Consider the following 14,366-nt stretch of genomic DNA (forward strand, 5'->3'; position numbering starts at 1 on the left):
AAATGTTTTGAGAATGATGAGGGCAATGAATGTACAGATGCGCTTCACACAATTGATGTGTGTATGGATTGTGATGAGTTGTATGAACCACTAATAAAATGATAAAAAAAAAAAAGAAGAAGAGCATTTCAAGGCCTGTCATCCCATTGCCAACAAGTTTTACAGTCAAGGGGCCAAGTTCATTGTTTCGACCGGGCACCAATGCAAGAGTGTGAACACAAATTCTCTCCCGAGTAAAATGGTTGTGAGACCAATAATTACTTTGTCTCATGAACTGAAAATGAAAGTTAAAGAAATATATCTCCCATGGGGCGAGGGTGAGGGTGGACATGGGGATTGGAAGATGAACAAATGTCTTATTGGGCCAATTCAGCTCTAAAATCAAAGGAAAATCACAGGGAGAAGAAAGAAAACAAAGTCCTCTCTCTCCCCAGAGTTTAAAGGGGGCCATTGTAAATTGGGAGAATACAATTGCTCAAATGATGGGAAAAGATTTGCGACCAGATTGAGCATCATAGTTTCAGAACATCAATAATAATGGAAATGTCAAAACTTCTGAAGTCGAGAGCAGAGGAAGGGTTCCCACAGCAGAGGAAGATTCAAAGAGACACATCTCCTTGTGCAACCAGTCTAGCAGTCATGGGGCTTTGCATCCTTTGTGAAGGTTACAGGCTTTGAGTGTCCCATTCTTTTCCCTGCACACTAGTGCATCCCTACATTATTTGGTCCATTAAGGATGTACTTTCCAACAAGGGTTACATTTGACTTAGAAAATAAAGCTCTTGAGACACATGAAAAATCTAAGCTTCCGAAAGATGGGATTGGAGTAGATCTTAATTTGGACTCTGTGAAGACTACAAATGTACACATTTTCCGAGAGGATAAGGAAGTGTAATTTAATACTACCATGTATTAACTTGGGTGAAGTGTAAGGCAATAAACAATGAGAGGGTCAAAAATGATGAGGGAGGGGAGGGAAAGACACTGGGAGGAGCGCAAGAGTTAAAAGCAACAGGTTAAAACTGCCCCGGGCACAATCCTCCAGTAAATGGTTATCTGTGAGAAGCATGGTGACCCTTGAGCAGATTTGGGCTGAGGGTGTGGAGTGAAAGTACACCCCGAAAGATGTATAGGTTAAACAAAAAGGAAGTATACTGCCAGAGTGGCCCAAGTTTTTTATTTTAAGCCTAATTTTATAATATGAAACTTGTTAATTTTTGTCATTTAAAATATAAAATTTTTAATTTTTATGTTATTGTCACATATTATATGCACACTTGTATCGATGTAATATATATAACGTTTTTTTATTAGCTCACTGAAAACTGAGGCTAATTTAGAAGTTTTGAAGTCAATACCTAGTGAAAAACTAATGATTGAGACTGGTAAGTTTCATGTTTCTAGGGTTTTAATTTTCATTAAATTAAGCCGCTCCCCCCCCCCCCAAGTTAAGACTATCTGACCTCAATTGAACTGTTAAACACTGAGCAGACAGCTGACTTATACAACAATGAATTCTTCCCTGAGGCTGCTTTCAATAGGTGGGTAAGTACAAGTGAATTTTTAATTTTAGAAGTTTGACGAAGGGTAAACACTTAAAAAGTGGATGTCAGAATATACAAGGAAGAATTTAAATTTAGTTGTGAATATTTAATTCGTTTTGACAGTATCATAACTCAAGGTTTTTCAAAAAACATTCAATTAGAATTTTTATGCAATGTCTACGATTTAATTCTACAGAATTTTTTGCTCAGTATAATGCTTGTAAAATAGGTAATTAAGTACTTTGTTAAATAGATAATAATCACATTAATTTCATTACATTCAGTAGAAGTGATGCCATCGAATGTGAATGCTTTTTGTTACGTTGGTATTTTGTTTAGGTTTGTGTGGTCATTTTTTTAAAGCATGCCAGCATCCAATGTTAACAGGAAAAATAATATAGAAAAACATGTAATGTTTTGTGTAATCCAAGATTTCTTTTTTGTTTGTTTTTTAATCCAAGATTTCTGCTTTTCCTAGAACTGTTTTGTTACATAATTTTGCGCTTTTTGTTGCTGAATAGTGGCTTATGTGGTGGCTCAAGTTTTAGAAGCTACATATTTTCACTTTGAAATGTTCATTAAAAATCGATGATTTAAGGAGGGTGTAGGAGGCCTGGTAGGGCATGACCAAGGGTAATGTAACCAAGAGGAATTACTAAAACCCTAATGAAGGCTGAACATGATAGTGGGACAAGAGGAAAGTAAAAGGAAATAGAGGAAAGAGCTAGGAGGTAAAGGGCATTTATAGAGGTCTCAATAAAGGCATGTACATAAGTAAATGTATATATAAGGATGTGGACATAGATCTATGTGCATATATGTATAGATTTAGTATTAAGGTAGCAGATGGACATTGGGCCTTCACTCAAGTACTCCCTCAAGGCAAGAATACTTTGTTTATTAAACTGGCATTCTACGATGCTCACCTTCCTGACACGATCGCTGAAGACAAAGCAGGTATATAAGCAAATATGGTGAAGAAAGCTGATGGTGTCCGACTATCAAAAGATAAAGCGTCTGGGGTCTTAAAGGCTTGAAGGTAAACAAGCAGCCATCTAGCTCAGAAACAACAAAGCCCACATGGAAGAAGCACACCAGCCTGTGTGATCACGAGGTGTCGAAGGGATAAGGTATCAGGCATCATCACAACAAAAATTTACAGAAGGGTTGCGGGGAGATAAGCCAATCAATGAGCCAGTCAGGGTGCAGTGTAGCAACGGTGATGAAACACACAGCTTTCCTCTCATTCCTAAATGCTTCCCCCCACTATCATGATCCCAATTCTACCTTACAAATCTGGCTAGACCAGAGGATGTACACTGATACAGATAGCAACTGGAAACAGGGAATCCAGGGTGGAGATCCCTTCAGGACCAGTGGTGTGAGTGGCGATACTAGCAGGGTAGAGGGTGGGTGGGTTGGAAAGGGAGAACCAGTTAACAAGGATCTACATGTGACCTCCTCCCTGGGGGATGGACAACAAAAAATTGGGTGAAGGGAGACGTCGGACAGGGCAAGATATGACAAAATAATAATTTACAAATTATCAAGGGTTCATGAGGGAGGGGGGAGCGGGGAGGGAGCGGGAAAATGAGGAGCTGATGCCAGGGGCTTAAGTGGAGAACAAATGTTTTGAGAATAATAAGGGCAATGAATGTACAGAAGTGCTTGACACAATTGATATATGTATGGATTGTGATAAGAGTTGTATGAGCCCCTAATAAAATGATTTTTTTTAATTACAAAAACAACAAAAATCAATGATTTAACAAGATAAACCTTTAAAAAGACAGGTCTCTTTCCTCGCTTAACTCTAGATGCACCTTGGTGTGGAGTCAAAGGTACACACGCAGGATCAAAGTACATAAAAACTTCATTTCCCACCAAAAAGAAGTGGGAAAACGGGCACTGCTTGAAGGACAGAAATGAGCCTTGCCACATCATGTAAGTCTGCTTTCCTGGTCTTCAGAAACACTCATAACTTCTGAAACCATCACATGCCAGCCACAGATGAACCCGAAGGGACAGGGAGTTGTATGGTAGTAAAGTTTCGTGAAACCTAACTGCAGCTCAGGTCAGAGACCAAGAGTTTCCTGCAGTGACTTGGAAGAACTTGCCCCTGAATTGCTCCAACTCCAGTCTTCAGATGTGTTTTGTTGAAGTAGTTAAGGCTTCCTACATCCTCACTCTGCCTGGCTTAATCTCGGTGTTTATAGAATGTGGCCTAGATGGGAGACCTCTTTGGGAACCGGCATTTTATTTTACAATTTTTAAGTGACAGGACAACGTGGAAAGCTTTCTGTAAGCTTCTGAGCAAGAGTATGAGTAGTCAGTAAGAGGATTCCTTTTTCTAACCACTAAACAGAAAGAACCTTACAGAATTTTGGTTTTATAAAAACAGCCAATCAGAATCGAATTGTGGTTGCAATAGGTAGCACATGTGCAAAGAAGACTGCTGTTCATATGACAAAACCAAACCCAGCTAGCTCACTGCCACCAGTCGGTTCGGTCTCGCGTGAGACGATGGGACCGAGCAGAACTGGCCCTTTGGGTCCCAGGCTGTAACCCTTACAGGGACAGGAAGTGCCTCATCCTTCTTCTCAACGAATTCAGACATTTGGGCATATTTATAACAGATTAATAAAAATCAATGTTCGGTTACTCTTAGACTGGACTTAATTCCTTCTATATGCATCGTTTTTAAGGTGTTTTTTTTTCCTTTCTTTTTTGAGGGCTTTTTAAACAACGGATATTAGGTATGCCAGGTATAAAAATCAGCAGACAGAAAGTGCAGCAAATTTCTAGAATGTATTTCTGAAAGGTTCTTTTCCTTTATTAACTGATGGTTTTGACAGAATTTAAAACGGAATGTTTGAAAACTCAGTATTTTTAAACTCTGGAATATCTCGTACTTTTCATGAAATGCAGACTCAGTCGGAGAAAGTAGTTAGGGCCAATTCTTTGGAGACCAGAAACGGGTATTTTGCCAGAGTCAGTCAAGAGGAAGTAGTTGCCAAAAGTCGATCCCAACTCCCTTTTATAAACTGCCTCAATCTCAGATAAAACTGCTGCCTTGAGCTGTTTTCAAGGTGTTTTTGATTACAGACTGGTCAGAACCATAGGTTTGCTTACCAGCTGTCATCCTAAATACCAACTCCTTCACAGAACAGGTGGAGCGTGGGAATGCGAGCATGTGCAAAGTGACATTTAAACTGTTCCAAGAGCACACCGGCCTCTTGTCCAGCGCTGATTACCAAATAGCAGCAGCAAATTCTTAATTTTGTGAATGCCATTTTCATCAGCCTCTAACCCAGGAAGAGCTTTACGCTGTCACTGTCTGTGCAGAGGCCGAAACTCCCTCTTAGAGGAGAAATCCCAGGAGACATCCTGGGGTTCCTGCTTACTCAGGAAAGGGCAGAGGTTACGGAGGTCACCCAGCACCATCAAGCTGGCCCTGCCCTCATTGGCCCACCAGCTGAGCAGCTCTGTGAATCAGACAAGGCGCCTGGCCTCAGGAGAAAACAAGCCCATCAGTTAGTGGCGAGGCAGGTGCTGGTGCTGCGCTAGAAGTGTGAGGTCACCCCCAGGGGACCCAAAGCCACCATGGAGGAAGTTGGAGAGCTTCAATGAGGTGACATTTCACTGGTCCCTAAGCCTGACTGGGAGTCGGGCCAAGGGCAGTCACCGTGAGCCTGGCTGACTCCAGAGGGCCTGGGGCACAATGAGGCCAGTGTGGCTGAAAGTAGGCTGCAGGGTAAGTGGAGAAGGTGAGGCAGGGAAGGCACCAAAGCTGGGTGGTCAGGGCTTCTGCTTGCCAAGCCAGTTCATTGGATCCAGAGGACTGGAAGCAGTTTCTTTCTTATAAGCTGTAACTGGCATCTGGATGTTGGCAGGGCTGGGGCAGAGGTGTGGTGGGAATCACAGGTCTTGTATAGTCCAGGGCATGAGGGGACAGAACTGGATCCCTGGGCCTAGTATAAAATTGCCACGTTAAACAAAAGAAACCAGGGACACTGCTGGCAGCTTTCTAGGCTACTGAATACACATGGAAATGCGTTCAGTACAAAAAGTTAGTCTAAGAGTCACATGAACTTTGTATTCTGACTTAGTATAACAGAATATTTCACTACACTCCAAGACACTTGGTGAGCCGTGGGTGGGTGCTGCTGCTAACCACAAGGTTAGCCCTCAGAAAGATCAGGCTGCCTGCTCCCATAAAAATGTACAGCCTCAGAAACCCTCAAGGCAGCTCTGCTTCGCTCTGAGTTGGAATCCCCTGGCCAGCCGAGATAGGGCAAAGAACTCATTCTCCAGGGCAGGGGTCCTCAAAGTTTCTAATATCTTATTTTGAGGTAAAAAAACAAACGGGGCAAAAACACCCGGCGGGAAGGATAAATGTCCTCGGGGGGCTGTAGTTTGAGGACGTCTGCTCTAGGGAGTAGCTATCACACTGTTGTCTTACAACATATACATTATATAAATAACACCAAAACAAAACAGTACTTACCTTTACTGTGTACTTATTTTTCAATTTTTAGAACTCTCATTTAAAAGGGCTCATTTCCATTGAGTTAAGCTCATAATCTGCATGTTATACAAAGTGGCTAGTTTTATCATTTACTTGGACCTAGTTCTTGGCTCAAGTTATATGCAAAACAGCCCCAGAGATTCCTAATTACTTTAAATAGTCTACCAGAGGTAAGTAAAGATTCTCAGATACTGATATATATGTGATGAAAATTTTGACTACCAAGCTTATTGTGTTAAAGGTATATATGGGAAACAGTGGTGATAACAGACCTTTAAAAGCCAGCCCTCAGAATTCTGATTGCCTGTTTTGTTTGTTTTAGTCAAATCCTGGAGATCATGTCAGCAGTAAGAGATGAGGACCCACTGGAGTTAGCCAATACTCTGTACAACAACACCATGAAGATATTTTTCCCTGATGTGTAATCAGCATGTCTTCCCTTTTCCATCATGTGTGTAAAATTTCCTGAAAGCTTCAATAAAGGACTATATGGAAGCAGTTTAAAGACGTATTCTATATCATCACACACTCCTTCTCATTTACATCCATAAAACCAGATCAGGATTTTTTTCCCCTAGCACTTAAAAATGCCCTAGTTTAAAACAATGGAAATCCCCCACTGTTTTCACTTTGTAATCATTTCAAAAGTCTCAAAGGACAATTTTATGTCAACACTGCAAACACCGACTGTCCAGCAAATACACGGCTTGCAGTTAGCACATTCTGGTTGATAGCAAAGTTTAGTTGATAAAAGCCTATTTCTCAACTCTTCCCTGGCCTCTGAGTCCACAGAAGTCGGCTGCTCCCCGACTGCAAGCAGGCTCCTATGGATTCTGGTAGAATAGGTTTCCCTTAGGCTGGAAAGTGTGTGCAGTCTGTATGGTCTGGCCCCACTTACCCACCTCCTGGACTTCTGTGCGGGTTTACCCTGACTTGCATTTTCACTTACAGACTCAGGGCTGGGGTGGGATGCAGTAGAGGCACTGAGGAATCTCTGGCACGGCTGACACACCATACTACCATCACCGCCATGAAAAAGCTATCTGTTCAAATGCCGTCATAAAAACGTGAAAACATTTTATTCTATGTACAATAATGTACACAATTTTAAATAGGTCACCAAAGAGACCAGAAGTAATTAAAGAGGTATATTTACAGTAGCACATCACAGTAAACGGAAACCCATTCACAGATTCAGCATAGATACTGCTTTTGTGCTTGGTACAAACTGAAGTGAAGCATATGACTCCATTTTGGATGAACTGAATTTTAAATAAATACCTCAATGATTAGTAACTGCTATTTTAATCAGTCCGTGTCATCATTCACCAGTTCTTCGGCAGCGGGGCCCATGTGCTGGCTCCCTCCATCCCGTCCTGTCTCCACACTATCATCACAGTCTGTACTGTCAGCGGCGTTCAGTTCCCTGTCTGGTTCGGCGGCGGCGGCAGCTTCTAGGATCACTTCCTCTGGGTTTTCATTGGGTACTAGAAATCCATTGTTGTTAGATGCCTCTGAGCTGTCCTTGATCTCTTCTTCGATGTACACTTTTTGATGGCACATTGGACAAGTGTCTTGGATGTACAACCATTTCCGAAGGCAAAGTGCATGGAAATAATGGTTACATGGTGTGATCCGGGCAGACGTTGTGAATTCATGATAGCAGATTGCACACACATCGTCTATTTCTTGTAAGCGGCTCCCTTTTATTTCAGGGAGTGAATTAATTTTCTTAACAGCAGTCCTACGATTCATAAATGTCCTCCAGCCATTTTTTGCTTGTAAGTAGATGTTAAAATAGGCGTGTAGGCACATCATACAAGCCCGAATTTTACTTCCCGACTCAAACATCATGGTATAAGCCCCATTTCCAAACATTACCACTCCAAATATAAACTCGATAATGTTGCCTGTTGAACGAACATAGTAGACATAATCATCAAGTTTTTCCCAGAGGACGTTATAGTAGCCGTCGATCATGAACAACGTGTACACAGTGAGGGAGACGATGACTTTCAGGCATAGCTCCACGCAAAAGGCTGTAACTGCAAACAACCATGTGTTGAGTGCATAGTGATGCCAGAGGACGTAGCTGAGTAGAATAGGAAGAACAAACAGGGAAGCAGAGACGAACAGCACCGGGAAATGTCTGCGGACCGATGACACGTGTGAGGCACTGAGCGACATCAGCACGGGGTCTGTCATACCGTGGATGAAGTGCAGGACTGCGGTTAATAAAAGGCACATGTTTCTGCTTAAGCGAATAAGTCTCTCTTCCGGCCTCAGCCCACTTAGGCCAGTCTGAAGAGCCAAGATGAAAAATAAGACGGGAGCCACCAAGCCCAGCCGCCTGTCGTCCTCCTCAGTGGAGCCGATGAAGGCCAGTATCCCCAGTCCTAAGTAATGGGCTACCAGGGAGATGACGGCACTCATGCCCAGTACAGTCAGTGTGGAATCGCAGCCACTGATGATCAGACTGCACACAAGGTCCCAGAAATCATCCCAGGACAGGAAGATGGAGTCAGTGTCATTGGCGAGCCTTAAAATGTACATCAGCACAGTCGCCTGCGCTGTGATCCTCGTGAGCCAAAACACTCGCAGTATATCCGGGAAGCGAATTCTCTTCCACGTGTCCTCCACCAGTAATTGTAATCCGTAAATGCGGTACATGTGCCTCACTAAGAGAAAGACGTAGCGTGCGGAATAATAAAACCACTTCAGTTTCACTGCCAACACAAACACTGTATTTAATGTGAGAATCAAGGAAGAAATAAAAACTAGCGTCTCTCTGATGTGTACTGGGAGCTCTGTGATCAAACCTATGACAGGAACCAGGAGATCCAAAATAATTAACTGTGAGTAGACGGAATGGATTTGGAGCAGTGATATGTATCCAATCCCAAATGTTAGCTGTAGAACAATCAGCGCCATCCAGAGGGAGGGGCCTTTGAGAGGAAGGAAGTCAACTCCAAAAGCAGATGTGTTGTAGGCACCAGAAAAATCCATGTGCAGAGCAGCATAGTAATTCACCAACACTGACGTGGCAGCGAGGAGGAAGGCAGAACTGTACATGTAAAACTTGAAAAGTGATCGCTGTGACAAGGTGAGAACAATACTGGATACAAAGATCCCTAAGGAGAGAGAAAGGAGAAGCATTACGATGAAACATTCCAAACGGTCATATTCTTTGCTTAGTATTTCTAAAGTTCCGAACTTCAATACAATTGATGTGCTAGACAAGTTATACCTAAAAACAAATGGCTTTCATCAGCATTCAATAAGGCAGACTAAGCATATTATTCTTTTAAACTTCATCCTTGTTTTCAAAATTCCAGAATGATTCAAGTAGTACTGGAATATGCCCAGATGCCAAATTACTAGGAAAAGATTCAAGGAGTTAGTATTGGTTCATAGGTCTTTTTAACAAGTTGAAAACTTTTTGAAAGAATGCTCTTAAAGAATTTCATGATCAATTAAAATATTTTAGATGACTCCAGCAGCAAAAATTGAAGGACTAAAGAAAACCAAAATAGAAAGTATGTGTTCCCATTAAAATGTAAAGAACGTTTGAATTCTATGTTCCTACCCTTCCTTTCCCGTATACGGTGAACTCACGCCGTTATGGTCTTTCCGCTCAGGCAACGTGAGCATTCCTGGGGCCACGTTCACTAGTTTTTCTTCCTGTGTGTACTTTACTTCAGATTTCAAAAGTGGCCCTAATTTCCTTTTCTTCTGCATATTATTGAAATTGTTTTCTTTATATAGTCAACCCTTTTTATTCTTCAAATTACAAAATTCAGAATGCCACCCCGTATTTTAAAAATGAGAATATATCCACCCTACCCCCTGTCTCCTCACTCCTGCTCCACCAGTCTGAACAGTCCAAGACCAGGCCACACTGGCCATCCTCGCTCTCGCAAAAAGGAGCACATAGGGAGATTAAATAGCACCCAGGGTTTCAGCTACAGGAATGACATCTAAATACATTCAGAGTCACTGCTGCCACTGTGTGGATTTTGACAGCAACCCTCTATGGTAAGGGCCTCCAAGACTAAATCTTGATGGAAGTAGAAAGCCTTATCTTTTCCCTGCAGGAGGGGGAAGGCTGGTGGTTTTGACCGGCTGACCTCTGGGAGTGCTAACTCCAAATTTCTTACAAAGTTTCTTCCAACTCTCTTTCCACTAGAAAACCCACTCTTCCTGGTGCTTTCTAATTTTCAACTAGAGAAATTAGTCTCTAAGTGTTATCCCTCACCCCATACCCTCAAATTTTACCAATCTTTGCCTCTAAAAACTCTTCTTATCCAAGTCCACTTGTAAGCCTCAGACAAACAGCCCTTCTTCACTTCTCGGATGTAAGCCCTAAAGTTACTATGATGCACCAGAATTTCTTATCCTGACCTTCAAGCACCCAACTTGCTGTCGAGTCCAATCCCTCCAGGAATGGCAGGCTACAGACTTCAAGCGCACACCCTTCTTTATCACGTGGTGACTGATAAGAGCAGAGCTCCTCTCTGCTGGAAATGGTCCCGCCAACTTTCCCAATCCTCAAACTGTTGAACTGTGACCCATCTTAGAGACCCCCTTTCTCTGATAGTGACTGTTACTTCAGCACACCCATGGAACTTAGGGAAGCACCAACACTCTATACAGCCTGGTTTTGAGGGTATCTGAGTGTTGTTTAGTGCTGCTGAGTAGGTTCCAACTGATAGTAACAATACGCACCACAGATGCAAACTGATAGTAACAATACGCAACAGCCCCACCATCGTTGCTATGTTTAAGGCCAACGCAGCAGCCACTGTGTCCATCTATCTCAGTGCTTCCTCTTTTCTCACTCACTGTGGATTTCGTTTGCCCCACTTCTCCAGGGGGCCAGTCCCCTCTCAGTGTTAAAGACGAATCTCAGTATCTTCCCTCCTGAGAAGCATTCTGGTAGATCTTCCAAGACAGATTTGTTCTTTTTGGTAGCCCACATTATATGCAACAGTCTTGCCCCAAACCATAATCCAACAACATCAATTCTTCTTCAATTAACATCGAGCCTTCCCTATAGTGTCCAGCTTTTGCATGTATATAAGTTGACTGAAAATACCATAGATTGAGTCAAACAGCCTCAGTTGTCACAATATCTTTGCTTAAAAAAAAAAAAACTTTAAAGAGGTCTTTTGCAGCAGATTTGCCTTATGCAATACCTTGTCACTTGCTATCTTGACTGCTGCTTCTATGGGCTCAATGATTACGGAACCTCAGTAAAATTAAATCTTTGACAACTTCAATAATTTTGTTTATCATGATGATGCTCATTGGTCCTGCTGTGAGGACTTTTGCTTTCTTTACACTCAAGTGCAATCTGAAGGTTGCAGTTCTTGTTCTTCAGTAAGAGCAGGGGTCCTCCAACTGTTTAAACAGGGGCCCAATTCACTGTCCCTCAGACCCGCTGGAGGGCCGGACTATAGTTTAAAAAAAAAACTATGAACAAATTCCTATGCACACTACACATGTCTTATTTTGAAGTAAAAGAACAAACGGGGCAAAAACTCCCGGCGGGCCGGATAAATGTCCTTGGCAGGCCACATGTGGCCCGCGGGCCATAGTTTGAGGATGCCTGAGTAAGAGCTTCAAGTCCTCTAAGGTTTCAGCAAGCAAAGTAGTGCCAGCTGCATATCCCAGATAGTTAACTACTTTTCCTCCAATCTTGACGCCAAGTCCTTCTTTATACAGTCTAGCTTCCCGAACTCTTTGCTCAGCATTCAGGCTGAATAACTGTGGTGAAAGGATACAAAACTGATGTGTGTCTTTCCTAATTTTAAACAATTAACTCTCCCTTTGTTCGGTTTGAAGGACTGCCTCTTGGTCTATGTCCACATTCTGCATGAACACAATGAAGTGTTTTGCATTTGCAATTCTTTGCAATGTTAGTTATGCAATAAAATACAGGTAAACACTTTCTGGTATTTTCTGTTTTCAGCCAAGCTTCGGCTGACATCAGCAATATTCTTCATCCCACATTCTCTTCTGAATCAGCTTGAAGTGCTGATGGTTCCCGTCAATGTACTGCTAAAACCATTTCAATTCTTGGCAGCAAAACTTTCCTTGTGTGTATATTAATGATACTTTTTGGTAATTTCCACTTTTGACGTATCACCTTTCTATGAAATGAGCATAAATATGGACTTCTTCCAGTCACCTGGCCAGGTAGCTGTTCTCCAAATTTCTTGCCATAGACAAGTGAGTGCTTCCAGCATTGCATCCATTTGCTGAAACATCTCAAGAGGTATTTCTGGGGCCTTGCACTTTGGACATGACTTCAGTAGAGCCCTGGCCTTCTTCCTCCGGTGCCATCGGTTCTTGATCAGTCAAGCTACCCCTCTGAAATGGCTGCACACTGATCACTTCTTTCTGGTACAGACTGCACCTTCTTCTGATGCTTCCTACATCATTCAATATTTTACCCTAACTCTCACTGACATGGAGTCGATGCTGACTCATAGACTCTACAAGGCAGAGTAGAACTGCCCTTTTTATTTGAGTTTCCATGACTAACTGCTTACAGGAGTAGAAAGCCCCGTCTTTCTCCTGAGGAGCCTCTAGTGGCTTAGAGCTGATAGTGGTTTTGAACTGCCGACCTTGCAGATGGCAGCCCAACTTGTAACCACTACATCACCAGGACTCCTTAGAACCCATCAATACTGCTACTTGAGGCTTGAATTTTTTTCTTGAATTCAGCATGAGAAATGTTCAACACGTTTTTCCTGGCTTTTTAACTCGTCTTTGTACCTTTCATTGTAACACTTTCCTTTGTCTTCTCGAGCTCTCACTGCCAGCAACCAACACATCACATCAAAGGAAAAGAACCAAATGAGCAGCTCTATGGATGCAGCAAATGTCTGATAAAATCCAATACCCTTCATGAAAAACGCAAAAGAAGACTGGAACATAAGAGAAAGTCCTCAATGATTCGAGACTTATGAGGGGACTCTGTGAGAAAATAGAAGGAAAAGCCAACTGCTAACATAATACTTAATGGAGAAAGACAATTCAGAATGCCTACTCTCACCACTTCTATTCAATTCCACATATGAAGTCCTAATTAGAGCAATAAGACATGAAATAAAAGGTCTCTAGATTGGAAAAGAAGAAAAAACTATCTCTATTCTCAAATTATATGATCCCATAAATAGAAAACCCCAATGAGTCTACAAGAAAACTCCTTGAATGAATATAGGAATGTAACCAATCTGAATGGAAAACAAGCCCATTTACAATTCCTAGGAATTAATTATAACCAGAGATATAAAGGACAGATACAATGAAAACTAATAAAGCATTGCGGAAAAAGATCAAGATATAAATAAATGGAAAGATGCTTCGCATTTGTGTTCATGGATTTAAAGGCCTAACACTGTTAAGATGCCATTGCTAACCACCCAATGCAATCTACAGTCATCCCAATTCCTAGAACCTTCTTCACCAAAATGAAGAACAAAGACCAAACCAAACAACCAATCCTCAACTTTATATGCACTAGCAAGAGTTCCTAAATAGTAACGCACTGTGGAAGAACAAAGTAGAACTCGCACTTCCTTCCTCATTTTAAACAGATCATACAGTAATCAAACAGTCTAGTATTGGTACAAGACACAAATGGAATAGAAATAAAAATCCAGAAATAAACCCACACATTCATGCTCAACTGCAACTTGACAAGGATGTTAAATTCATTCTGTGGACAAAGTATTTCTTCAGTATGGCTCCATCCTTTACAACACACACAAAAACTGGGTTAATGACCTAAGTTCAAACTGGGTTAATGACCTAAATGTGCAAACTAAAACCATAAAATTCTTCAAAGAACAAGCTGGGGCACTAGCTTTCAACAACAGATTCTCTAACATTAAAATAAAAGCACAAACAGCAAAAGCCTAAATAAATAAATAAGATCTTATAATTTTTTTTGTTCATGATAAAAAAAATTTAGCCCCAAAAATGGAAAAGGCAGGCAACCAACTGGGAGAATATCTTCAGAAACTATAAAACCAACAGGATATGAAGAACCAACATGTAAATGTATATATGCATATATATATATTACAAACTCAGTGAGGAGCAACTCAGAGAAGGTGGGTAAAAATGGCTGCACAACTCAAGACTATGATCAACTCACTAAACTGTACATGTAACAGCTGATGAGTTGGTGTATTTCTTATAAGAAAGCCCTATAGAACAGTTTTACTCTTCACACAGGGGGTTCCCTACATGTCAGAATCAATAGCATCTATCTAGCAACTGTA

At 41.6% G+C, this 14,366-nt stretch overlaps 2 protein-coding genes across 6 annotated transcripts in view; one reads left to right on the top strand and one right to left on the bottom strand.

Annotated features, from left to right (window-relative positions):
- TATDN1 (TatD DNase domain containing 1) overlaps nt 1-6,577 on the top strand; it is a 33,246-nt gene extending 26,669 nt beyond the window's left edge. For all 4 annotated transcript variants that reach the window (XM_004697398.2, XM_045299084.1, XM_045299124.1 and 1 more), the window contains 3 exons: nt 1,315-1,385; nt 3,362-3,488; nt 6,395-6,577. In XM_004697398.2, coding sequence (XP_004697455.1) covers nt 1,315-1,385; nt 3,362-3,488; nt 6,395-6,497 — 301 coding nt within the window. In that variant the 3' untranslated portion in view covers nt 6,498-6,577. The remainder of the gene's footprint in view (nt 1-1,314; nt 1,386-3,361; nt 3,489-6,394) is intronic.
- The window catches only part of RNF139 (ring finger protein 139), a 23,172-nt gene that overhangs the window by 6,139 nt on the left and 2,667 nt on the right, over nt 1-14,366 (bottom strand). Inside the window, exon 2 of one of the 2 annotated variants that reach the window (XM_045298973.1) lies at nt 7,354-9,203. In XM_045298973.1, the coding sequence (XP_045154908.1) occupies nt 7,381-9,203 (1,823 nt within the window). In that variant the 3' untranslated portion in view covers nt 7,354-7,380. Of the gene's footprint in view, nt 1-7,132; nt 9,204-14,366 lie in introns of those variants that run through there. The other variant, XM_013006562.2, reaches the window with a different exon arrangement.

This window comes from Echinops telfairi, unplaced genomic scaffold (genome assembly GCF_000313985.2).
Source record: "Echinops telfairi isolate 266 unplaced genomic scaffold, ASM31398v2 ScPeMD7_1;HRSCAF=3_0, whole genome shotgun sequence".
In the NCBI taxonomy this organism is placed as follows: Eukaryota; Metazoa; Chordata; class Mammalia; order Afrosoricida; family Tenrecidae; genus Echinops; species Echinops telfairi.